Source organism: Zootermopsis nevadensis, unplaced genomic scaffold, assembly GCF_977971745.1.
Source record: "Zootermopsis nevadensis isolate Lab colony 2312 unplaced genomic scaffold, Znev_1.0 Znev_ptg000017l, whole genome shotgun sequence".
Lineage (NCBI taxonomy): Eukaryota > Metazoa > Arthropoda > Insecta > Blattodea > Termopsidae > Zootermopsis > Zootermopsis nevadensis.
The window spans coordinates 5,753,720-5,778,617 of record NW_028259149.1 but is presented as its reverse complement, the minus strand read 5'-3'; the positions used below and the strand labels follow the sequence as shown (position 1 = coordinate 5,778,617).

Genomic DNA, 24,898 nt, shown 5'->3' with positions numbered 1-24,898 from the left:
GAGATGGGCCGGTAGCCGATACAAGCCCTCCAGGCGGAACATGCCAACGGCTTTAATAAAGCAACGCACCGGCCCGTTATACAGTATGATATTCTACGGTTTATCTCATTTTCCCTAGACATGCACACTGTAGTCACAAATGAATCGTAATCTGAAGCCAAAACATTTTAAATTCATGAATATTTTTAAAAAGTGCATAAACCTACAGTTAAAAGTATTCAATTCTGGGATTTTGAAATGGCGCAGATATTTTTTTACTTCAAATCTCCATTAAAACAAAGTTTCTTTCACGTCATCCAACCGCTTTTTAATCCAACAGGATTCATTTTAGACTCGGGATTAAAAAAAAAGAACGCATTAGAATTAAACTGACTTCACAGAACAAAGTCCTTCTTGAGAATCTGACAGTCGTTCACAACAAAATAATAATCTCCGCTTGTTATGGAAACCGAAAGTTCAGCAAAGATCCAAGAGGCCAGAGACGTTTCGCAATGATGTTGATCACTAGGCACAGTGTAATTCCCTCCAAGTCATGAAGTTGACAACGTCATTCACCGCAGAAAAGACCAAATTGTCGTGCTCTTCGCAGAAACACCATTTTGAAAAAAGATCACAGCCATAAATATAAATACTAGTGTAAAATATGGAGATCAAGTATCGGCGTGCTACACAACCACCCCATCCAACCTACTTATTAACGAACATAGGATCCACAAATTACATCCTCACTTATTTACGATAACAAAATGTTCTCCATTGAAGATCACAAGGAACCGATTTTAAGTTCGCAACTCCAGACCATGCACAAATACTTCTCAAAGCCGTGAAATAAAACCAATGTTTGTCAAGACCTCCGTTCTAATGAGGCGAAGAAAATTGCCTTTTAAAGTTTAATATCGTCTTCAGGCACTAACAAGAACAAAGATTCAGAGATGTTGGGCGTATATCATGATATACATAAAATCACCACAATCAAAATGTTAAACACAGTGGAACAGTATAAACTGTTTTGTTAACGCTGAGAAGTTCTTAATGGGTATATTTCCGAACTCAAGAGCATCCAAAGCATGGCGATTCTAACAGCCGGTAGCAAATCCCGGTCTAGACATAAAGTTGTCTAAAAACGTTATCAAACTTCCTAAGAATCAGACCATGATGCTTGAGTACTTCAATAACGAAAACAGTAATAATAATCTTTTATATTACGCCGATGTTATTGGTCTGTCGGCGCACTAGTAGGCAGACAGAAGCATTCGTCATTGTTAAATACCCTAAATCTTATTTAGATATGCATAAATCAAAAGTTCCTCAACTCACTGAATTAATTACGAGTAAAATCACAGTAAATAATGTAATATAAGAGCTTGATACTTCGAAATCAGTCCTGAGCTCTGGGATAAAAACGGCACTGCTAACCTCCGTAACATCTGGCAAACAGTCGCATCGACTCCCATAGCAACGAGCAGAGAGAATAAAATAATCCAATTTTATAATGCCAAATTCAGCCAGCAATGTCATCTGAAACTTTCCAGAAATATGTAAATAATTTAGCTGTTTGTGAGAAAATAATGTCCTCTTCTGCCAGCCGTTTCTTTTACTTAGAATTAGCGAGGCCCTACGTAACCAGTTACTGACAGGCTACACTTTAAACTTGATACTTTACGCGTTCCTATGAAGACTGGTTTACCTCCGCAGCTACTGTGGTCATGCCAAAATAAATAACATAACGTAACATTTAATTACTCAGTATACTAATGCGAAATGTAGCACTACGCTGTGAAAGAAGTCACTAGATATTAGTAGCTGTTAAAAACGTTAATTTGTAGCGCTAATAAGGATTAGCATACGCATCTCTACCAAGCAGAATTCAGTCAACACCAATTCATTCATGATGTATTTTGTGATGTTACAGTCAACATTGCTCTAACTTTGTAAATACGTTAATAATCTCTCACGAAGTTTACGGAACGAAATTGTCACGAACGTGAAATGTTGAATATTCTAGTAGGTTACATTCAAAACACGAATCGTGGAAATAAAGAGGGGTGATTGTGTCAACAATACACGGTTTAAGTTCCTGACACAAAATATATTAACATCTTAATTTCTGCAAGATGTCCGTGGCAGGACTACTACAATGAAATAAACGTCACCTCTGACTTTACTAAAAAAAGTCATCAAGTCATAAACTTGGGGAAAAAACAAAAACAAACGCTATTCTATCCAATTAGCACAATGTTTTGTTTTATTAAAACTGGTTATAGCACTACATGTTTTGGTTCACACCGAATAATCTCTGGATGGGATATGATAAGAACGTTATCAATAACATTAAACACACTCCCTACTATTTATTAATTTATATCAGTATGGTCTAATACCATACCTGATAATGGTTCAATATGAAATAAGAAATGTAGTAGGGCAGGCAATTATAAACAGCACAGTGTTAGAAAAACGGCAGTAATTCAGAAAAAAACAATGAACACGACACAGAACAGAATAGTTCTACACAATTCTGAAACATTAAAAAACACAACACTGGAGGGCATTTGAGATTAGGGGTGAAGATGGTCCTACCCTGCTGGGAATCAAACTCCAGTCGCTCAAATTAAATGTACAATCAGTACTAATTAGATACATATGAATACATAATTGTGAGATTGGACAGTTTATCGCAACGCTTTCCATGCCATGAATGACATTTTATATTCAGAAACACTAGAAGTTTTGCTCTGAACATCTATGGTACTTGATAACGCCTGTGAAAAATTCTCCTGCTATCTCTTGACATTTCAAACGAATTAAATGTATTTTAAACTACCATACAAACACAGATAAATTAAGGTATTCATTATTCAAATTGAAATTAGCATTAAATCACTGACATATTAAAAACATTTTTAGGAATACTAATAATTATGAAGACAGCACAAATAGTCAAATGCTATACAAATAAATGCATAATTAAAATTATTCGTCTCCAAGTCTAAGTTCAAGAGAAATGAATTCATTTAAACCGCTGTCTATTTAATTTTCTAATCTCAAATGCTTCTGAAAATAAAAACTCAAACATTATCATTATCGTCATCGTCATCAATTAAAATTCTTCACAATTCTTACACCCTGATTTTCAGCAACCACTCAAATAAAAAATGCTGACATGCCAATAAATACGTTTGTAATGAAATAATTAACTGTGGATTATGGAGGAATCATATGCAATTAATACTACATACTAATGCACAGAGATACAATAGCTGTAAAACCTTAATGCTATACCATTGCTTCCATGCAAACTTGTCATGCACTGCAGTGCTAAGAATATCATGCTGCTGATCACTTCAATAATTACCAACAAACAATTTTTATGCTATCATCATATTATTAATTTCTCAATATTCATTCCACTTAGATTTCCCATCACAAACAACATGTTTCGCTGTTGTAAATTCAACACCATCAGTGCCACTTAGAACACTTCAGAAAGGGCCAACAGTGAAACGTGATTGAAACCGATCAGTTTACCTCTCACAGCATGACAAGAGACAATGCAGGCTACAGCACACTTAGCTCTCACTTGCCACTTGTCTCACTTTATACTCAAATTACTGTTTTCTTTTGGCTCAGCTCACCTAAACTCAAGACATTTCCTGTGAACACACAGATATGAGTCTGGCTTCCACAACAATCTACCTGTGTTATCCAGACTGTTAACACATAGGCCAGAAACAAATTTTCTGTGTTTCCCGAACCTTCGCTGTGTATTACAAAGTATAAAACCACATAATTCTGGAAAAGAAACATCACATACATCGTTCATCTCATGAACGGTTCATCATAAGAAAGTGAACCTTGAATAAAAAATATTAACTTTAAGAATTACATTAGAGATATATTAAATTTACCAGAACCCTGATAAAATACACTACTCCCAAACATAAGTGTTGTTAACAGTTATTTTCTGTGATCAAGGATCTATTAAACACAAATTCGGATATCTTCACATTCTTATAACTGTCATTAACAATCATGTCTTTCAAATATTTTCAGAAAATTTAATCACCTAGGTATCAATCATCATCATCTACCTACTCTTATTCTTTGTTTAAATCTGAATCCCTTTTGTATCACACTTCACAGTCCTCATGGTGAACTAAGAAACAATACCAAAATAGTATATTATGTAACCTCTGCAGCTGACATGATATTGTTAAATAACCTACAACTTACTCCACAAAGCAGAATCATTAAAAACTTAGTTTCCCATCTGAGCTTTATATGGAACCCAGAGGTTCATTAGTGTTTGTGTAACAGCCTATAAAACATTCTACATCCTTAGCCTTGGCCTGTGAACGATCTAAGGAATCTAAATAAATTGTATTCTAGCTGGTGTATATCCAAAGCTTCTTGAAACCAGACCACTCCCAGGCACTAAATTTCTCTAATATTAATACTTCTCAGGTGATCAACCATGTTAACATGGCTGATCATTCAAAAAACGTTTATAACATTCATAAGCTCTGAAAGTATTAAGTGTTGCATTACTAATATGCATATTTAAAAACTGAAAAAAACACCAATATCCACAAAATAACATAATTGAAGCATTTCTCCGCTATACTAACCATGGAATGTTTTCTTAATCAAGACATATAGAAATTATAAATGTGATAGACAAAGTACCTACAAATGTGCCTGATACAGAATGCAATATTTTCATTTTTCACACTTATGTTCCATCATGTCTGATCACAGTTCATGTCCGATTAAAAAAATTAAAGTTAGATCAGACATGCCGAAAAGTTTCCCAGAAAAAATGTAATTTATCCAACTTTCCACACTACTTTTTGACACGAAAACAACCTAAATTTATATACAAGGTGCTTCCATTAAAAAAAACTGGCCTTGTATGTCCAGTCCACAAGCACATAATTTATTGACAAAGTGGCCAACTTGTAAAAGGTTTGGTGGCCTCTGCTCTAGCAACATATATATTTCAGATGGAGTGTCAGAATACATTTCTATCTGAATACTGTGAGTTGATGACAGACAAATGGCATGGAGCAAAGAAACATAAAATTAAATTGTAAAACACAACTGCATCCTCCATGGAAATAACACAAATGATCTGCAGCAAACAACCACCTTTAACAAGATATAGAAAATGTTACTGGTAAGTGTATTTATGTAAAATGTCAGAACATACATGTCCCAATTTATTACAATAAAAATGTATGAAAGGATCATATAATGCGTGCAAGAAATACAATTTCAATGCACAGATGAACACCCGGTTAGAGTTCAGAATTTATTTCATATGTATAAATCAATGACCTTGTAACCAAAGCTAGAATTGAAATGTAAAACTGTTTCAGTAGAAATAGTTCAACAATTTACAATAAAATTACAAGTTTACTTTTGCCACTTTCATTAAAACTACTTAAGTTCTCCATGTTATAGAAAACACCCCCAAAACCAAACAGATATGTTAAAACATTTAAATGAATTACTGAAAGCAAATGTAAGTACCGTGTAAACTTCCAAATCCCCTTTCCTCCATACATACATCATTTTCACTGTAAACTAATGATCTTGCTCAAATCCATACCTAGTCTTACCACTATGACTTACTATCTTACTCTAGAAAATTAATGAACATGACATCTAAAGCTTACCTTCTAACTCAACAACTTTTCCAGCTCTCTTCAATGCCTTTACTGCTTCATCATGTGTGGCATCTCTCAAGTCTTCACCATTCACTGAGAGAATGGCATCACCAACATAAAGTTGTTCAGTCTGATCAGCTGCCATTCCTTTAAAAATCTTTGATATCAGGATTGGCATTTTGTTTTCTTTCCCACCCTTAATTGATATCCCTAAACCATTGTTGTCAGACTTGACCACTCTCACAAGTCTTTTCTGATTAGCCACTGACTCTGGCACATCAACTGCATCCAAGAGTCCTGTACCAGAGTCAACATTATTATTGTTGTTATTATTGTTATTCAAGCTCCCATTTAGAGTTGTTGAGTTCTCATAGCTTTCATCTAAACTTATACTTAGGTAATCATCTTCCAATGTCACAAATACCCGATACCACTGTCCTCGTACATGCGTCTCTAACACTCCTGAACGGCCGTAGCCCACTCCTGCCATGTCCACCATTGATACGATTCTGGGTTACTTCTCAATAAAATACATAATATATATTACAAAAGTAAGGAAGTTGCTTAGTTAATATCGCTCAGTTGAGATGATTCTTGCAAAATATGGTGTCACCTCAGAAACTTGGATATGACAATTTCTTGATTTCTTATATTTATATATATGGTTTACTGCACTGATGAGTAATGTTAAAGTAATACCTTCTGACATTTAAAAAACTGTTATAGTCCCCATGCAACTTCCCTTTTCAAAGATGTAGACTTGGCACGTAAATTGTCACTATCAACATTTCAATGACAACACACTAGCTGCTGTAATTCTTTAAACTTCATGTGAATTTCCATAACTACTTCAATCACGGTTTATTAATTAGTATTGTATCTACGATAAACTTCACAACACAAGACATTAAAAACGCATTTTCTTCTCTCAACACGCATTCAAAAGCTCCTGTCGACGGATTCATTCCAAATGTTGCCGATATGGAACCACAGAGCACAAATCCACAGTACACAACTCACACCACAGATGACAGAACAACATGTCGTTTTCGTCCTTCCGACATCTGTGTTTGAGACTAACGATTAAGTTGTGATACAGCATACAAATGGCCATCTGGTTGCTAATTCTGGAAATATGCTTAGGCTACCGAGTTTTTTGTTTTTAAGTTGCTATGGTTACGAGGAAGCACTGACAATGACAAATGATGAAAAACTACACCTGTTAAATGAGGGCCAAATGTTCCTGCAGGATTTATTTTTGTGAATGAAAAATAAAGGTAGCAACTTTGAAAAAGAATTATCAATTCATTTTGTTTTTATCTCTGGTAGAACTTTTATTATGTGCATCACAGCCTTTATCATATTGTACTACAGGCTTGCTAACTGTACTTTATGTTCTTGTTTAATGCCACACATTAATGGTCAGGTAGGTCATGCATAAGATGCAACACATGGACAATAATGGTAAGAGATTTAGAGGAAGTCACATCACACTGTATTTTTACACACCAGTACAATTCACATTGTAAACTCACCTAACAAAAACATTCTGTAGGATTGTAATAATTATGTCACATCACTTATTTTGGCTGCATTTTTACTATCACTGTTGCAATACTTTTTGTCTTAATGCTGCAAATAATAATATTGCAGTCAAGTATGTTCTTCTGCATTGTGATGCCATATAATATTACAGGTCACCTTCATCTTTTGGATTAAAGTAAACTCTGATAATGGAGACAACACAATCCTTCAAAATGCTGGTAATCAGCTACAAGACTACGTGCTGTCACAATGCAGAAAGTCATAAATGTCATCTTCACCACCATGAGAACCTCAACACTACAGTAATATTACAGGTTTCTCAGCATCTTGGAGTGGTTATAGCAGACAGAAATGATTAATCATGAAACAAATTATCTGAACTTCAAGACCACTGTTTTATGTTGAACCTGTATCTTATTCCAGTGAGAAAGGTGTCTGCTGCTTAAATGACTTGCTCATATTGCATGTAAAGTTTTTTTATTCTGGATTCTTTACTTTATAAATGAGCAGGCTATGTGAATTTTCAAAACACTGAACTATGAATATGAACATCAGAGGCATATTATTATATATTAATTTTGTATTTGTTTTTATAATGTAATGTGAATCCTGTTGGCACTAGAGTAAATACAGATCATAAAAATGCTCATATATTATAATTACAATACTTTTCCATCACACATGCAGATAACAATAAGCTCATGTCTGGTATAGGAAGTGGGATATTGAAAGTATGATGAGAAAGAATCTGGAAGAAAAGACCCAAGACACGTTCATATATTTTATTATGTGCGTAACTTAATTCATATTTCTGTACGTTAAATATTAATATAATAGACAGGTTGTATCAATCCATTCATCAAAATGTTTAATCTCTGGAATTACTGAAGAGATTTAAATAATCTGATACTGGGATCTACTAAAAAGTTGTCAGACAAATTTAATATTGGTCTGAATCAATCCATTAATAATACATCTGCTCTTCGCTTATGGAATTGTGTTGATGGTTATAATCAAAATAACAAGTAGAGGGAGGGAAATGCAGAATCTCAGAGCTTAGAACGAAGGATATAGATATATGTTTTATAAGAAGGTACACGTGTAGGTTTTAAATCAGGCCTGTTAAGAAATATTTATGCTCCTATGAATACAAAATGTTGAATTTGAAGGAAAAAAAAATATTATAGAACTGTAAGGCCAAAGGACCAAATTAGTACACCCACTTCTTCTATCATTCAATGGTTAACACTGTCTGCAGACTTTCATAAGCTTTGCCATAGCCTTCATCAGTATGTGTTTTCAAGAGTATAAAATTACTGTATGATTATTTTTTTCACAATAAATAAATAAATTATGTAGTAAATCCCTTCCTTTAAATGAACAATATTTGTACTCTGAGGAAATATCATGTATCACTGACAGAGCATCAAGTGTCTTGTGTGGATTTTGTATTCATGCGTTTCTACAAGTTAGTTTCACTATCAACTCATGCCCATTAATGTAAGTGCCAGGAAGAATCTAAACAGACCAGGGAATTATTATAAAGTTCAAGGTTAACTCTGTAAAATTATAAGAATGTCATAGTATGATAAGCATAACATTCAACTCTACAAAATGTTACATGCCAACTGATATCTAAAAGAAACTAGCAATTAAAAGTGATAACTGATACTACTGTCAGACTTTTACATTGTGTTTTAAATAAACATAGCATACAAACTAAATAAATAGTTTTCTCATGTTGGCATTGCGTGTATATATAATTGTTAAGCAAAAAATAAATTACAGAAATCATTATACATGTTGTCCGAGTTACTCGGTGTTAAAGATAAGACAGTACACAAATCAAATGCAGTGGTGCAAACTACAGAGCTCCCCACACCCGTGTGCCGCTTCCTCACCTCGTTAAGTATTATTACATTTTTGCTACTTATCTGTGACTTCTTCCCTGTTGAAATGGGTTAATATTTTAATTTACAGCAAACTCATCAAATTTATGTCTTATAATTTAAATTATTTATTACAGATAACAATAGTTCTCTTTAAGATTATAATCTGTAGCTTAAAATCAGATCTGACACAATCATCATCTTCAACCACTCTGCTCTTCTGTCTGGAATCAGATTACCATCATGATGGTGTTCTAGATCAGTGGTCCCCAACGCGGCGCCCGCCAAGGCTTCTTTTGGGTGCCCGCATTGTTACGGAAAGAGGTTATACTGAATAATGAAGGCCGTTCAACCACGAACATTTTAAAATCAAAGCACAGATCTCGACTTACTGATGCCCATCTTGACGATTGTTTGCGAGCAGCAACATCATCCTGCACTCCCAAATTTGAATAACTGGCCGATGAAATGCAGCGCCAAACATCGCACTAACTTCCCACTTGAGTAATAATAATTGTACTTATGAAACTACGTATTTTTGATTGCGTGGTTTCTTGTATCATTAAACATCGTGTTGTTTTGCGTATTATTTGGTGTCCATATCTTATTTGTCCAGAGAAAAGAAAATTTGGCTTTGTTAATTGGTTTGTGCCCGCTATGATCTCATAAACTCTCAAATGTGCCCGTAGGCACAAAAAGGTTGGGGGACCACTGTTTTAGATCTTCTGGAATAAAATTAAATTTCTTATTTCCCTCCTATTTTCTGAATGTGTTGGACCATGCGGGAGACAAACTCTTTCAGAACATCCTCCTTGTTTTTGGCAGTTTCCATCACTTCCTCATGGTTTGCAACATCATCGTCATCATATGTGGTCAAACATTTGTTGGTGATGAGGCTAAATGCGAACACAGTTATGCCACTGTGACAAGCCACAATAACCTCATGGACAGTGCTCATACCTGTCAGAAAAGACAGACACAAAGACACAAATTGAAATGGAAATGTCAAGTAAGGTAAAGCTTGACCATGAAATTATAGTTATGTATTGGAAAGGCTGTTAATACTAACAAAATTTGGTACTTTGATGCCAGAACATCTTAAAAATATATAATGAAGTAACACTAAAACTTTTGTCACACGCGTCTGTGGTGTTTAGAATTAATATTAACAATATTTGATATGTATATTATCTATATACATATATAAATGTGAGTGTGTGTGCACATGTGACAGAACAAATACTAATTCATATTCATCTACATGTAAGCACCAAAGCCCTCAGAAAAACAGAGCACAAAGGGGTTGTGACATTTCGCACAGCAATTTTCCAAGTACGACACATGGTGCACAGACAAACTATGTACTGAATATACAGTATATGAATATTTTTATGTAACATTTTGTTAATGTTAAGGACAGTCACATCAAACACCTGTTTCAGTCCTGAAAATGTAAGCAAAATATGATAAACATTCCATAACCTATAAAATGAAAAATGTCTACCACAGAAGTTTTGAAACAGATGAAAGTGTTTGTTATGTTATTTTAGTACTATAAAGACCTACATTTTTATTATCATCAAGAAAACACAGTTTACTATGCTAATCTGCTGCAAGAATATTTTCAGTCAACTCACCAACCGCATCAATTCCAAGAACTTTCATTGCAGCAAGTTCTGCTATGGTCTCAAAGTTGGGTCCACCAAGACACGTGTAAACTCCTTCATGCAGTGAGTTCTGAATGCCCATCTCCTTGCCAATTTTTAAGGCTGCTGCTCTCAATTCAGCATTGTAAGCTTTGCTCACTGCTGGGAATCTTGGACCAAATCTTGACAGAAACAGTATTTTAAAATGAAACATTTAACAGACAGATCAACACAGAAATAAACAATAAAAGAAAAAATATGGTAGCATGTAAAAAAATGTAAATAATAAGCAAAGAATAGTCAAATGGTAAAATTTGGCCAAGACCATCAATTCTGCTTTAAAATTAGGGAATTTGATAAAAATTATTACATCTTAATTAAAGAACTGAATGTCTGCCGTGCTTTACCAAGCTCAGACTACCCATTAGTATAAGCTGTCTTGTATCATACACATGTACTTTGACAAACATTTTCTAGTATCTTCTTATGTAACATTCTGGTTGCAGATCCCCACATTGGTTTGAACAAATGGAGATTATTCTGAGGAATTTTAAAAAATGTGTACTCTTTAACCTAAGAAGAGTAGTGGTATAGTTGAAAAAACCCAAAGGAAAAGGATGACTTAGGAGTTCTAGTGGAGGAAGGAAAATGTTAAAATCAATCTTTGTGAACCAGTATGTGAGGGCATGGACAGGATTGAGTTGGCTGAAAACAAGTTTCAATGGCAAGATTTTATTCCATAAAAGTGGTGAAATTTGTCACCAACTTTTCAAGAACTACAGCGTGCCATGATTTTGGTTTCTCTTCAAATGAACACATAACATGAAAATCTCTACAGGTAACAGAAATCATTATTTGAATATCATATATTCTTTACCTCTCATCATTTGGACCTCTCAGAGGGTTGACTCCTGCAAAACCCATGAAGTTTACATGATCCTTGATAACCACTATGTCACCAACATTATAACTTTCATTAAGGCCACCAGCAGCATTTGTTGCTATCAGATAATTTACTCCAATCATCTTCATCACACGGACGGGCATTGCGCACTGCAATACAAAATCATTACCACTGTACAGACAAGAAATTACTTGATGTGGCAAAGTAAAGTGACAGCATCATTAAATGAACCAGGCTAACAACTCTAAACCCTACCTTGCAGATAGGATATCCCTCGTAATAATGAAAACGCCCCTGCATGCACATGATAGGCACTCCCTGGAGCATACCAAATACGAGCTGACCCACATGGCCTTTCACTGTTGATACTGGGAAATGTGGAACTTCTTTGTATGGGATGTACTGTTTCTCTGTAAGTGATTCTGCCAATGAACCTATCACAACAAGGAAGACAAGTGTTGGCATAGAGATTGTATGTATTACGATATAATATTAATAAATTAAAATAAAGCTTTTAATGTTTGCATATATTAATCATACAAGGAAGAAAGAAAAGCAAATTAATTTTCTCTGGCATAATGGCGACTTCATTATTCACTTCAGGTTAGTAAGGTCCGTTTTATATGTATTTTTGACGTTTAGCTACAGTCAACAAGTATATTTCATATACAAGTACTAATTGTTACAAAATGTGTGAAAAACATAGAAACAGAAATGAACGTCTGATACTAATATGAATGACAATTAAACTGTAAGACTTCCTACTGAAACTTATCTACACTTAATAATAAATTTGCCAAGTGTCACATTATTGCCTACATTTATAAAAATAGAACTTTGTGTTTTCACAGTGATTGAAATGATAATATCCTGGGCAATCAGCAACATCAGTTTGGAGCAGAAGTGCAATGGTCTCCAAACTGTCAAACTTCTCCTCCAGATTATTGTGGCTTATTGCCAGACAAGATTTCATCATTTGCATGCATCACCAGTAAATACAATTATGAAAGTAGCCGATAGCAACATAACCTAGATCCTGTTACAATAATGCAAGACCTTGTTTTATGGAGGGCAATACAAATTCAAGGCTACTGAATATATCTTACCAAGTCCTGAGCCACAGATGATGCCAATCTCAGGTCTGTATTTTGTTTTCTGCAGCAGAAATCCTGAAGTCTCTCTTATGTCCTCATACGTGTAGCTGGAAGTAAATGTCACGATCAGTGTCGGTGTTTGTATCTTCATGATTTTTCAACACAAGTTACATACAAATTTCAGTAACATATATCAGCCCTATCTATCACAAAGTTCAGGTGGCTAGATGCTGGCTTTTCACTGTGGAGATCCCGGTTCAATCCCAGGTGACTTCAATTGACATTTGTGCTAAATTAAATGTCACTGGAGCAAGCTCTTCCAAATTCTCAATTATCCCCTGTTAATCATCATTCCACCATTGCTTTATACTCACATAGCCCTGACCAAGCAGCACATTATCATACCCTCAGTCCCAAGTTAGGGGCAAGACCCCCCAAATATGACGCAAGAGTAACCATTCGGCCAATACATTTTGTAATCAAAAACATTTAGAATCTTCGAGAAGTACAAGAATAGGCCAAATGCCTTCATTGCCACTAAAAGTAACTTTCTTAATGCCATTAATCATTAATGCTGAAATTCTAGAAAGGTGTACCTAAGTGATACACAGTATGAGAGGCGATTCTGAAGACTGAAAATAATAAACATTTGTTCAGTTTGAAAAGGTCAGAAAAAATATAACACAACAAATTATAAAACAAAGTAAATAAGTATTATCTTATTTCGAATTCTATAGTGTTCACATTCCAAATACTGACATTTAATATTTGTCCTCTGTTTCCCAATTGTGAGCCATACTACAGCGAGGATATTTGACGGCTGTACCAGTAGGACTACGAAATACGACAGCTGACGCAGCGATCGCACATAGCGTAAAGGTCGTTCTGTGCCATGAGCACAGCCGCCAAATATCTTCTCTCTACATTATAGACAAATTTTGTACCAGAGTATAAATTCGTGCCACCTTTGAGTTTCTCGTTCGCCTGTCTGATCGCGATCATATTCGGTTAAATTTCGAGATTTTTAATTAAACTGGGCATCTACAGTGGACTATTAATTCAATGAAAATATATGATAAAAGTGAGGTTACGTATCAATCGGACAGGGAATGTCACTAGACGTGAAAGTTTACAAAATTAAACATTTAATACATTGAAGAATGGAGAAGATGTATATTTGAAGGTATATATCCCTATATCTTTTCGATCAATATTGTTTTTTTTTAAATAACAGCCATGAAATGATGACTGGGCTTGATGACTAAACAATATAACACGCAATAATGTAGTTTTGAAGTTCGTTAGTAGCTCCTACATCGTTATATTATAAGAGTGATAACTCACCGAGCAAACATATTTCTGCTCAAGAGTCATTATTATGCTCATTTACAACACATTATTTCAAAATGGAAGTTATTTACGTACGCTACTATAACCACCTTCAGCCGTTAAGGACCAAGTGCCACATTTTCCATCTATTATTAATAGTGGGCCGACGATGGCTATCATAGGAGATTTTGAATTCACGTGAACGACTTCAAGGCATTTTCTCTGCGGTCCGTCACGTCACCTTTACTATTCAACACATTTAGAGTGGTCAGTAGTTCTCTCTACGAAGCAACAGATGAAGGAAGAAAAGTGATAGTTTTAGATATGAGATATTAATAGATAATGTGTTATTCAATCGTAGACGTAGCCCTACTCTGTGTTTGTGACGTCTCTGTACGTCAGATATACTGATGTTACAAGGGTTATCGCAAACGTCAAGCCGCAAGCAATTATAGAATTTAGGACCGTAATAAAAAAACAACAAATACATGATAATCTATTCGTTTGATATCTTTACAGGTCGTATATAACAATGTCCTTGCAACAATTTCGAAATATCCCTGTTTTGTTTTCCTTCAGCAACTCTGTCAATGGTGATAACAGTTTCTTTTTTGTCAGTGTTATAACTTCATGGATGAACTCAATAGATAATGGATATTTCAAGGATGTTTATGGAGTTAATGTCAGGTAGCGACGAGGACTTTGTTGTTCAATGACCTAGTTATAAAAAATACAAAGTCTAAAATATTGCTCCAAAATTTAAAATTGCAAGCAGTGTTCAAAAGGCCTTGAGAAATAAAATTTGTATTTATTTTTACTAAAGAAACTGTCTGGACCGTGAAGAGTTGATCGTGCTTTTGTGGGCTGTGACGCCGTATGGCTTTTACAAACTTGGCGGAGGAACGCTGGTAACTATCTACTAGATCACTTAGTTCTTATGGTTGCGTTTCAAATAGAGCATACTGTATAAAACGTTTCAGGTTAACTAATCGAAGCTAGCGAGTAGGAAACTACCCAGCTGTATACAGTGTTGCATTCTTCACATTTCATAGACCGATCAATGTCTCTAATTCAACACAAAACGCTGGGAAGTTCTACAGTCATCTGAAGCAATTAATTCTTTTGGTACGTTACCAAACTTATGCTGTTATTTCTTACACTTTATTACTTTCTATTTGATTTAAGTCTACACTAACAAGGCACCTCAGAAAATTTCGTATCGCCATAATTTATAGAATATCACTAATTATTTAAAAGTATGAATGTAATATTTACATGGAACAACAAAATTCATTCGTGTGGTCGTCACAGTTATTTCTTGAGCACAAAATGTTTTAACAAATGTAATGCGTAGAATCGATCACGATTATTAGTGACGCAGGGCTTAAAATATATTATTGAATATCAACGATGCTACTGCCTAAATATTTTATGAGTTATATCATAATATTTATGAATAAATCTCTAAATTATACTACTTTATCTACATTATTTCATTCTGAGTTGTATTTGAATAATTTCATAATTGAAACGTATGTTATATAAAAACATTATTTTATGTAACAACACTAATAGTACAAATCACATGAACAAAACGAAAACTTTTTCATCCAGAACAACCGTACCTTTCTCTGCATGGTCCTCCACACGCGTTAACAATTATTGTATCAGTCGCACACGTCTGTGATAACATTACAATCTTTAGTGGAAGCTATGTGCGGAACATAAAACGTTCCACCACCGAGATAAGATTCTATAACGTGTGATTAAATATATGAGATACACAACTTTCAAGTGTTGTAATTAAACTGGGTGTGTTCCGTGTAGTAGATGCATATTTTCTCTGGCTGCAATTGCAAAGTAAAACGACGCTGTGGGTTTGTCGCATTTACGAATCTTTGTTCGTCTGGACAAGCATCAGCTGACAACGATCCAGCCTTCAAGCCCATGCGCATGAACAGAGTAACAATGGCCTGTTTACGTTCTTTTTTTATATATACAGATCCACAGGGATCATTCAGCGTGTAGTCTTCACACAGTTTTTATAATGAAATTACATAATATTATAGAAACCAAATAGTCAAATACGACAAGTTTCAAAATACTAGAAGTTAATTGTTATTAACCAATGATAGAATTCGTTAATAAATTATTTTATTTATAATTTTGTAATTGTATATTTAACACGTGACGCACTGAAAGAAGGTGACAATGACATTGGCAATCACTGTCCATCCATCATCACATCCTCCTTAATTTTATCATCTTTATATTTAGAAAATACCAAAATCATCAGTGCCAGGGTAAAGGGATGTCAATAGAACAGAATGGAATTAATTTACATTCCATAGATCCTTCATAGCCCCAAGCCAAGGATGTATAACATGCCATAATACAAATACAATTCTTGTTTCTAATACAAAAATAAATTACTTAGTTATGACAGCAATTTACAGTAAGCTACAAAATTACCGCGAAAATAATTAAGCAAGAAAGCATAGCTACTGTTGGTTACATGTGTTTATAATAGCTGAGAATTTTTGGTTGAGGTAAATTCTCCTTTGGAGCAGGAGGAGTAAGATAGGAAATACTCTTTTAATACTGGCTCAAACTTCTTTATATTATGATTCAGACTTTTTATAGTAAGGGAAAATTTGCTGAGTTTCGTGTTTGGCACATTAAGGTTATATCTGTATCTCGTACTTATATTGTGGATATCTGAGTTAGTTTGAATTCTTCCATGGCTAGAGGAAGAATATTAAATTTCTTAAACAATTTCCTGTATGAGGCTCTCCTTTTAGTACATTTTATTTTTATTTTATTTTTACTTTATTTTTATTTTATTTTATTTTTAATGTAAAATACTTTTAAATTCTTTTTCGGAAAGTCCTCACAAATGATTCTAACTAATCTTTTTTAATTCTATACAAACATTACTATACAACGTAGACACGACCTTCAGGCAGGTACTGTAATTTTGCTAAGTTACAGGTACTGAAAAAAAAAACCTAAAACACGTATCATACGAACACCCTGTTCTCTGACACCTCAGTGTGTTCTTCCCTTAATGGCAGGCCAAGTTTCACACCCATACAGCACAAAGGACGTGAGTCCCTTATGCGCGTTTAATGTCGCTGACGTAACAATCTAGATTACTGTAATCACCTCTTTCTAATCGTCTAGGTTAACAATTCGCAGGTGTGTGATTCTCAACCTTTCGGTACTTGAGGCACACTAGAATTAGAGTAGAGAAGCTAAATTTTTATGAAAGTTCACCTACTTGTAAGGAATTATCCACTGTCATATTTTCTTGTAACAAATATGTCCATTTTTAGGGGTACTGCAAGTAATAATTCTATTTTTAAATGAAAATTACTTCCAATAAAGGGCACTACACTCAGCACACCTTGTGTAAGGACTGAGGACACAGAACCTTTTAGTGAACAAAAGTAGATTTTTTCTGTTCGTGGCAGAATGTCAACAAATGGAGTCCTTACGAATTAATTTGCTACAAGGAGTGGAGTCAGGTACCTTCAGCCATTGTTGAAATTTAAAAAAGAAGATTGTTATGCTCTAACTAAATAAAAAAATACTTTCAATTACGGGTAATAATGTGAAATTAGCAATTATTAAATTTTTAATTTACACATTTAAATTTATATAGCCATTATTCTATTCAAATCGTGTTGACATAAACAGTTACAGAGGCATGCAACAGACATTTCAGCTTACCTCTGACAATCAATGTCCATGTATCTGGTGCGCTTGTAGCAATTACATGATGCAGAATGATCATTGTTGCAACCGAAACCATTTTTCGATGGAAGACAAGGACCGTTTTCTAAATTGTAGCCATTGGTTACTGTACACCCATTCATCTTACGACTCATTTTAAACACTCGTGTTCAGCTGGCGCAAACTTCTTATGGCTGCAGCTTCCTAGCAACTACCACGTCATAACACAATCTTTGCGTTATAAACTGAAGCACAGGCTACTCAACCATCATTTTACATGCAGCTATCGGAAGCAAGTCAGTGGAGGTGTGGTAATATCTACAGCCAACAGAACAAAAAAAAATATAAAGCCTCGTTCACATGGGCCAGCTTGCTTGAATGCAAGTCTCTTCTAAACAAAACAAAACCAAAATTAAAGGAATTTACTAATATGAGCTGTGCTCTAAGTACGTACCAGATCTACTGAAAGGACTGTTTCAAAGATGAAAGCAAAGTAACAACCAGTCCAACGTTTTACATGGCTCTAACTAATTTGAATAACAATTTGAAAAATGTGAATTACTATGTATCTCTCCAGCTTATTGAAACGTAGGAACTCAGCTGTCTTTCTGTTGGTATATCTGAGAAGTAGACTTCAAGGCTACAATTTATTTTGTTCAAACATTTCTTATTGTAAATGTTTACGTAATGAGTGATAACTTAAATTATGAAGACCTCATTTGCAAATGTTTAAAATGTGCAAAAGGGAACGTTGAAAGCGATAAGAGGACTATCGTTACATAAATGCCAGACACGAAAGGGAATAAAGAAATCGGCGCAGATAGTGCTGGAAGGAAAATTAAGATGATGAAAACAGTGTCAGCCAGAAAATGAACAAATTTACGAAAAAGAGTGGCGCAAGATTTATACAAGTTACAGCTAGTGACTGAATGTGGTTTGACATACTCAGGTGAATTTATATGGAATTCTCTATCTTCCGAGGCCACTAATACGTAATTGCAGGCAAATTGGATGCATTGAGGACATTCCTGTTCCCAATCCAGTTTCTGTAACCTCCTTTTTCCAATAAAGCTGATAATTGACTCTACAGAATAAAAATTGACAGTGGAACCACGGTTCGGAGAATCTGACGTAAATACGTCTTTGTATTTAAATTATATTTAGGCAATAAACACAATGAAAGGAAGTTTATATATTGGCTTTATTCTAAATATTCCCTTTATACATGCTTTACAATTGAGTAAATAGTTTGATTAAGACATTGCTTATTTAACTTGAATTAGTTACGCTTAAGATGGCTCTGTGGTAGCTGAAATATGTTATAAAATTTGTGCACTTAAGAGTATCAACATTTCGTGCAAACACCATATCTTTACAAGATTTTGATCTAGTAGTTCTACATTGAGGATTTGACGTCAACATTAAGCCAAACGTTTCCTCCATAAATGTGACAAAACTGTGACTCGGCGCTGGATCTTACACATCTTCGTAAGCAACGCTGTTTTTGCCGAATGACCCTTCCGTATAGACGTATTTACGTCAAAAGAAGACATGCCTAATTCTCTTACACGGGTTCACAAATGCAAATGAAAACATTAAATGTGATGAACAATAATAATAAATAGGAATCCCTAACCTCAAACTTTGTTCAATTGTAAGAGACCACGATGTCCACCGGCAATGAACAATTTAATCAAAACTAAAATGGAGAGAGTGGAGGGCAGTATCACAGATTTCTTAATAATTTTTATATAAGGTAAGTACTTGTGATATTCTAAAACGTTTTTAACAGCACAAAATTATCTACTCTACGACGCACTTCTTCTACAAGCGATTCACAGCTCAGTTCTTTCCGCAATAACGAAAGCGGATTGTTGACGGCAGTAATGTAACACAACAATGCCGAGTAAACAGATGACGCAACAATTAGTTTCTTAGGTAACACTGCCATTTTATGTTATACTGGCATCCAATTAACTTACCTAAATGTGAACATAAGCTTAAATTCTTGCTGCTTCTGAAATTCAAGCGACCTTTATCGAAGCAACTTGACTAATGTGAACGAGGCTTAACAGATCGTTCTCACTTTTATGCAGGGGTGAGGAACGTATTATTTGGGGACCTCGTTTCATTATAAATATGAATAATTGCCTTGTTTTTCATATTTTCTTCTCCTTGTAATCAATTTGACTTAATTGAATTTAATTGTTATTACAAATATACTGATGTATTTAGTACAAAGAGCATGATTGATTTTCAACTTTGGCTTAGAAAAAGCCATTAAAATATCCAAGAAAGCAGAGGAATTGGATTATACACACGAGCTTCACCTTCATCAGATATTAATACCATCAAATGTAGGAGGATGCAATGAGCGGGGCATGCAGCATGCATGAGGGAAACGAAAAATGCATACAACATGTTGGTTGGAAATCTAGACACAGACTGGAAGATAACATCTCATTGTTAAGTGCGGATAACTAATCCCATCACTTGAAACTCCATGCAATATCAACTTCGTACCTTTCCCAAATCTCAGGCTATTATATGTTATCTAAAACTTAAAGTTTATATTTGTAGTTTTGACTAGTCAACACATATTTAAGTATAGAATAAGAAATTAATAATTTTCGGATGTGTGCACTTCCATGTCTGATTTAAATTAGACATGGAAGACTAATAATATACAAATATAATTAAAATGCTGCACGTATAATTGTATTATGAACCTTAAAATAAGATGAGAAGTGATCACTTACTTACTGAACACAATTACACATGAATTGACAGAAGACTTGCACTCAATATATAAGTAAATCACAAATACATTTCGGTAATTAACGTGTGTAAAACTGTATTTTGAGATACGAAAAAAAGGACACATCGATTATATAAAGATATGGATGTATCCATAAATAAGCACTTACTTACACGTTATGCAATCTGCAGTCAACAAGTGTTACCAACAACAGGGAAGAATTATGGGTCAGCTACAGAGCTCAAATCCAGTGAAGTCGAGTGGGTACATTACATAAAACAAAGATCTTTGAAGCACAAGCAACAGAGAAAACGACGCTGGAATAAATTGGCACAAAACAATCAACCAATTTTAAATTCAGACCTATCTCGTCGGCGTAATTCGTGCTCTTGAAGATCAGAAATATTTCAAACAAAATTTATAAATATTAATGATATACGAGGTGCGATCAGAAAGTTTCCAGACTGCGCCTATAAAAACCCGTACATTTATCTCAGGTATTAAATTCATCCATCACCCTCGAAGTAGTTCCCCTGGGAGTGAACACAACGATCCCAGCGCCGCTGCCAAGCCTGGAAGCATCCCTGGAAATCTTTCTTTGTCAGCCTGTCAAGCACCATCTGCGATTCTGCCTGAATCTCTTCTATTGTCTCAAATCTCCTTCCCTTTAGCCGAATTTTCATCTTTGGGAAGAGGAAGAAGTCACACGGAGCTTAGAAAGGAAGTTGGGGTCGGTTCTTGCAAGATCTTTGAGCTCCTGACAAACGAGAAGTCGATTCTGCTTCTGGTCCTCAGACAGGAGCCTTGGCACAAACTTGGCTGCGATGCGTCGCATGTGGAGTTCTTCCTTTAGAATCAGCTGACAGGTCCCATAGCCTATCCCAACAATGTCGCACAAGTCGTTGATGGTACGACGTCGATCTTCGTGAATGGCCTGCCGAATCTTCGTAACATTTTCGGGGGTTGTGCTCGAAGATGGTCGTCCAGAACGCTCGTCATCATCGACAGAGGTTCGGCCATTTTTAAAACGTGAATGCCACACAAAAATTTGTGCACGACCCATTGCGGACTCCCCAAATGCTTGCTTTAGCATTTCATAGGTTTCCGTAGCCGTTTTGGCGAGTCTTTGGCAAAATTTGATTTGTTCATGAAAATCCGCCATTCCGAAATCGCAGGAGGGTCGGTGTAATGCACTACCAAAACGCCCGTAACTAAGAAACAAATGCTAATTCGATGATGCCGGCTGGCACACTGATTCACTATTAATGTAGGCCGCACCCCCTAAAGGTAGAAGCTCGTACTACATCCGGTTTGCCCGCTATTGACACAGTCTTGAAACTTTCCGATCGCACATCGTACAGTGAATTCCGGTTAATTGGGATACATCGGGACTAGAACACTTCGGCCCAATTAAGCGGCTGCCCCAATTATGCGAAGTTCCACGTAAAGAGTTAAAAAGGTTTAAAACATAAAAATTTATTGGCATGATTTATTGAGGAACAAAAATACTGTAAATGAATTCTGTAATAAATGGTACAGATCAGAGAAAAGTATTTAGGCTAAAAACAATTTCAATTTAATCTATGTATCGATCACGCATGTGTGTAGTTCTTAAGAGTTAATGATATTAGAGGAATTTATCGAGTGTACCCTGCCGTGACCTCTTGATTGACTGCAACTGAACCAAATCAGAGCAGGTATCTAGTGCAGATGTAGGACTGCCTTCATTGCCTTCCTGCATGAAGTAGCGTCATAATCCTGGCATCCTGGTTAGTCAATCGCTCAAGCTCAGGTGTGTCGTCCTCATCACATTCCTGGTCTTCTGATGTCTTTTGGTGTTTACTGCAATTTGTTCAACAGCTGCGTCCTCACAATCTTCGTTTTCATTGTAACATTGAAGACTATTGACGATGCATGCAAACTCTTGGTATTTTCTGACGTGTTGCACTTCCAAAGTGGCGTCATTTTCACTGTCGGTCGTATCTGGCATCCCCAAGCCTGAATGCTTAAAACCACAGCGAGCAAAGCAGTTCTGAATGGTCTTGCTGCGTATTGCTCGCAAGCAGCAGAATCACTACATTGTCTGAATACGCACGTGTTCGTTACTGAGTGAATCAACGATCACGCCATCTTGCACCTACTGTCCCGATTAAACGGCATGGTGCCCCAAATAAGCGAAGCAAATTCCGGTTATTTTCTCGATTTGTCTGGTAGAAGTTTACAGACGTCTATGAAACACAGCGAATCGGTCTTGGAGGACCATAATAGACCTGTGTAATAAGAGGTGCGATCGGAAAGTTTCCAGACTGTGTCAATAGAGGGCGAACCGGATGTAGTACGAGCTTCTGCCGCTATGGGGTGCGGCCTACATTCATAGTGAATCAGTGAGCCAGCCGGCATCATCGAATTAGCATTTGTTTCTTAGTTACGGGCGTTTTGGAAGTGCATTACACCGACCCTCCTGCGATTTCGGAATGGCGTGTGCATCAAATTTTGCCAAAGACTCGCCAAAATGGCTACGGAAACCTATGAAATCCTAAAGCAAGTATTTGGGGAGTCCGCAATGGGTCGTGCACAAACTTTTGTGTGGCATTCACGTTTTAAAAATGGCCGAACCTCTGTCGATGATGACGAGCGTTCTGGACGACCATCTTCGAGCACAACGCCCGAAAATGTTACGAAGATTCGGCAGGCCATTCACGAAGATCGACGTCGTACCATCAACGACTTGTGCGACATTGTTGGGATAGGTTATGGGACCTGTCAGCTGATTCTAAAGGAAGAACTCCACATGCGACGCATCGCAGCCAAGTTTGTGCCAAGGCTCCTGTCTGAGGACCAGAAGCAGAATCGACTTCTCGTTTGTCAGGAGCTCAAAGATCTTGCAAGAACCGACCCCAACTTCCTTTCTAAGCTCCGTGTGACTTCTTCCTCTTCCCAAAGATGAAAATTCAGCTAAAGGGAAGGAGATTCAGGCAGAATCGCAGATGGTGCTTGACAGGCTGACAAAGAAAGATTTCCAGGGATGCTTCCAGGCCTGGCAGCGGCGCTGGGATCGTTGTGTTCACTCCCAGGGGAACTACTTCGAGGGTGATGGATGAATTTAATACCTGAGATAAGTGTACGGTTTATTTATTAATTTTTTTAAAATATAGGCGCAGTCTTGAAACTTTCCGATCGCACCTCGTATACCTATGTAGGCGTACGTGCGAACGCTTACCTTAGTGTGTGAATGTCGGAAGGAGCCATTTCTTACAACACAGCGAAAGGAATCTCGCCGACAGAACGGTGCCGACAACAGTGAGCGAAAATTTCGCTCATCGTCTATTACTATCAACAGCAACGATACACGCCAATTCTCGAGATATTTTAATAGTATCAAATAATCGATAAGATAAAATACGATGAAAATACGAAGACATTTGCACTGTACAAAATACATACAACTTACTCTGTGGGGCAGAGTCCTTCTTAGCTGGTCATGAAATTCTCAACCTTTCACGGAACATGAATGTTCATTACCATGTTCATAAAAGCCTGCCACTAGATATTTATGTGAGCTACATAAATTCAGTCCACACCCTCAAACCATGTGTAATATACCTTTTAATATTATCGCCCCATCTTTTCCTAGGTCACCGAATGGTCTCATCCATTCAGGTCCTCACAGTTTCTACAAGATTCATTGTCTTATGTGCGCTCTTAAAGCACAGTTACCACGTTGCCTTAAAATTGCCTTTCGACACTACTAACACACTGTTACTTAACTGTTTTGTAGGGCGCACAGTTCGATATTAATTTTACGACAGGGCGATCCCGCACATTCAAATAAAGAGGCAATTTGGATTCGTTGTTATTCATAATTGAACAGAAGAAAGAAAATTACGAGGTTTGCAAAACTTAAATTTCCAAACAAAACATGTTTTCTTTGTACATTCTTCTATGCTTGATGACATAAAATAATACAATAGGTTTAGATAACGTTTAAGCAATTAACTAAGTAACGTGTATTTACTCCTCAAGACCAGGATGAAGTGGCTGTTGGATTTTACGTAATCCTACACCTAATTTTCCCGGACCTTCAATAAACTCCATCGATAATAGAACTGAGATGCGATGGACGTCCGTGTTAGTCTTCTGAATAGTAATACTGCATGGACCTGTTAATAGACACCAGAATTTCGGAGAAACATACTATCTCCATCTTCAGGGCTGAGCAGTTATCATATTTCTCCGAAACTTTCGTATCTACTTACCAGTCCACCCTGTGTCACTTTTGGAAGATTCTAACAAAACTCATATTACGCAAATATTATAATGCTTGGGAGA

The 24,898-nt window shown here is 36.0% G+C and overlaps 2 protein-coding genes and 1 long non-coding RNA gene across 7 annotated transcripts in view; 1 reads left to right on the top strand and 2 right to left on the bottom strand.

Annotated features, from left to right (window-relative positions):
• Syn1 (Syntrophin-like 1) overlaps window positions 1–6,645 on the bottom strand; it is a 51,938-nt gene extending 45,293 nt beyond the window's left edge. For 2 of the 3 annotated variants that reach the window (XM_022073687.2, XM_022073690.2), the window contains exon 1: window positions 5,679–6,645. In XM_022073687.2, the coding sequence (XP_021929379.2) occupies window positions 5,679–6,168 (490 nt within the window). In that variant the 5' untranslated portion in view covers window positions 6,169–6,645. The remainder of the gene's footprint in view (window positions 1–5,678) is intronic. The other variant, XM_022073688.2, reaches the window with a different exon arrangement.
• A 77-nt stretch (window positions 6,646–6,722) lies between these two features.
• Window positions 6,723–7,859, top strand: LOC110834490 (uncharacterized). Its single transcript, XR_002544614.2, has 2 exons — window positions 6,723–6,946; window positions 7,366–7,859. It is a non-coding gene; the product is annotated as an uncharacterized LOC110834490 (long non-coding RNA).
• Window positions 7,860–7,981: 122 nt separating this feature from the next.
• LOC110834494 (purine nucleoside phosphorylase) lies at window positions 7,982–23,833 on the bottom strand. 3 transcript variants are annotated; one of them, XM_022073696.2, is made up of 7 exons: window positions 18,266–18,417; window positions 17,809–18,129; window positions 12,760–12,854; window positions 11,909–12,087; window positions 11,627–11,802; window positions 10,741–10,931; window positions 7,982–10,063 (listed from the first exon to the last, which is right to left on the bottom strand). In XM_022073696.2, the coding sequence occupies exons 2-7, from the start codon at window positions 17,964–17,966 to the stop codon at window positions 9,849–9,851; spliced, it is 1,014 nt and encodes a 337-aa protein (XP_021929388.1). In that variant the 5' UTR covers window positions 17,967–18,129; window positions 18,266–18,417; the 3' UTR covers window positions 7,982–9,848. The 3 variants fall into 3 exon arrangements, with proteins under 3 accessions (XP_021929388.1, XP_021929390.1, XP_021929389.1); XM_022073698.2 differs by lacking the exons at window positions 17,809–18,129; window positions 18,266–18,417 and adding an exon at window positions 23,790–23,833; XM_022073697.2 differs by lacking the exons at window positions 17,809–18,129; window positions 18,266–18,417 and adding an exon at window positions 15,702–15,967.
• Between the last annotated feature and the right edge of the window lie 1,065 nt (window positions 23,834–24,898).

Coding starts and splice junctions, on each gene's coding strand:
- LOC110834494 (XM_022073696.2), bottom strand. CDS start 17,966: ATGAGTCGTAAGATGAATGGGTGTACAGTAACCAATGGCTACAATTTA. Junction 12,088..12,759: donor CATCTGTGGCTCAGGACTTG/GTAAGATATATT, acceptor TTGTTGTGATAG/GTTCATTGGCAGAATCACTT. Junction 10,932..11,626: donor AGAGGTCCAAATGATGAGAG/GTAAAGAATATA, acceptor GTTTCTGTCAAG/ATTTGGTCCAAGATTCCCAG.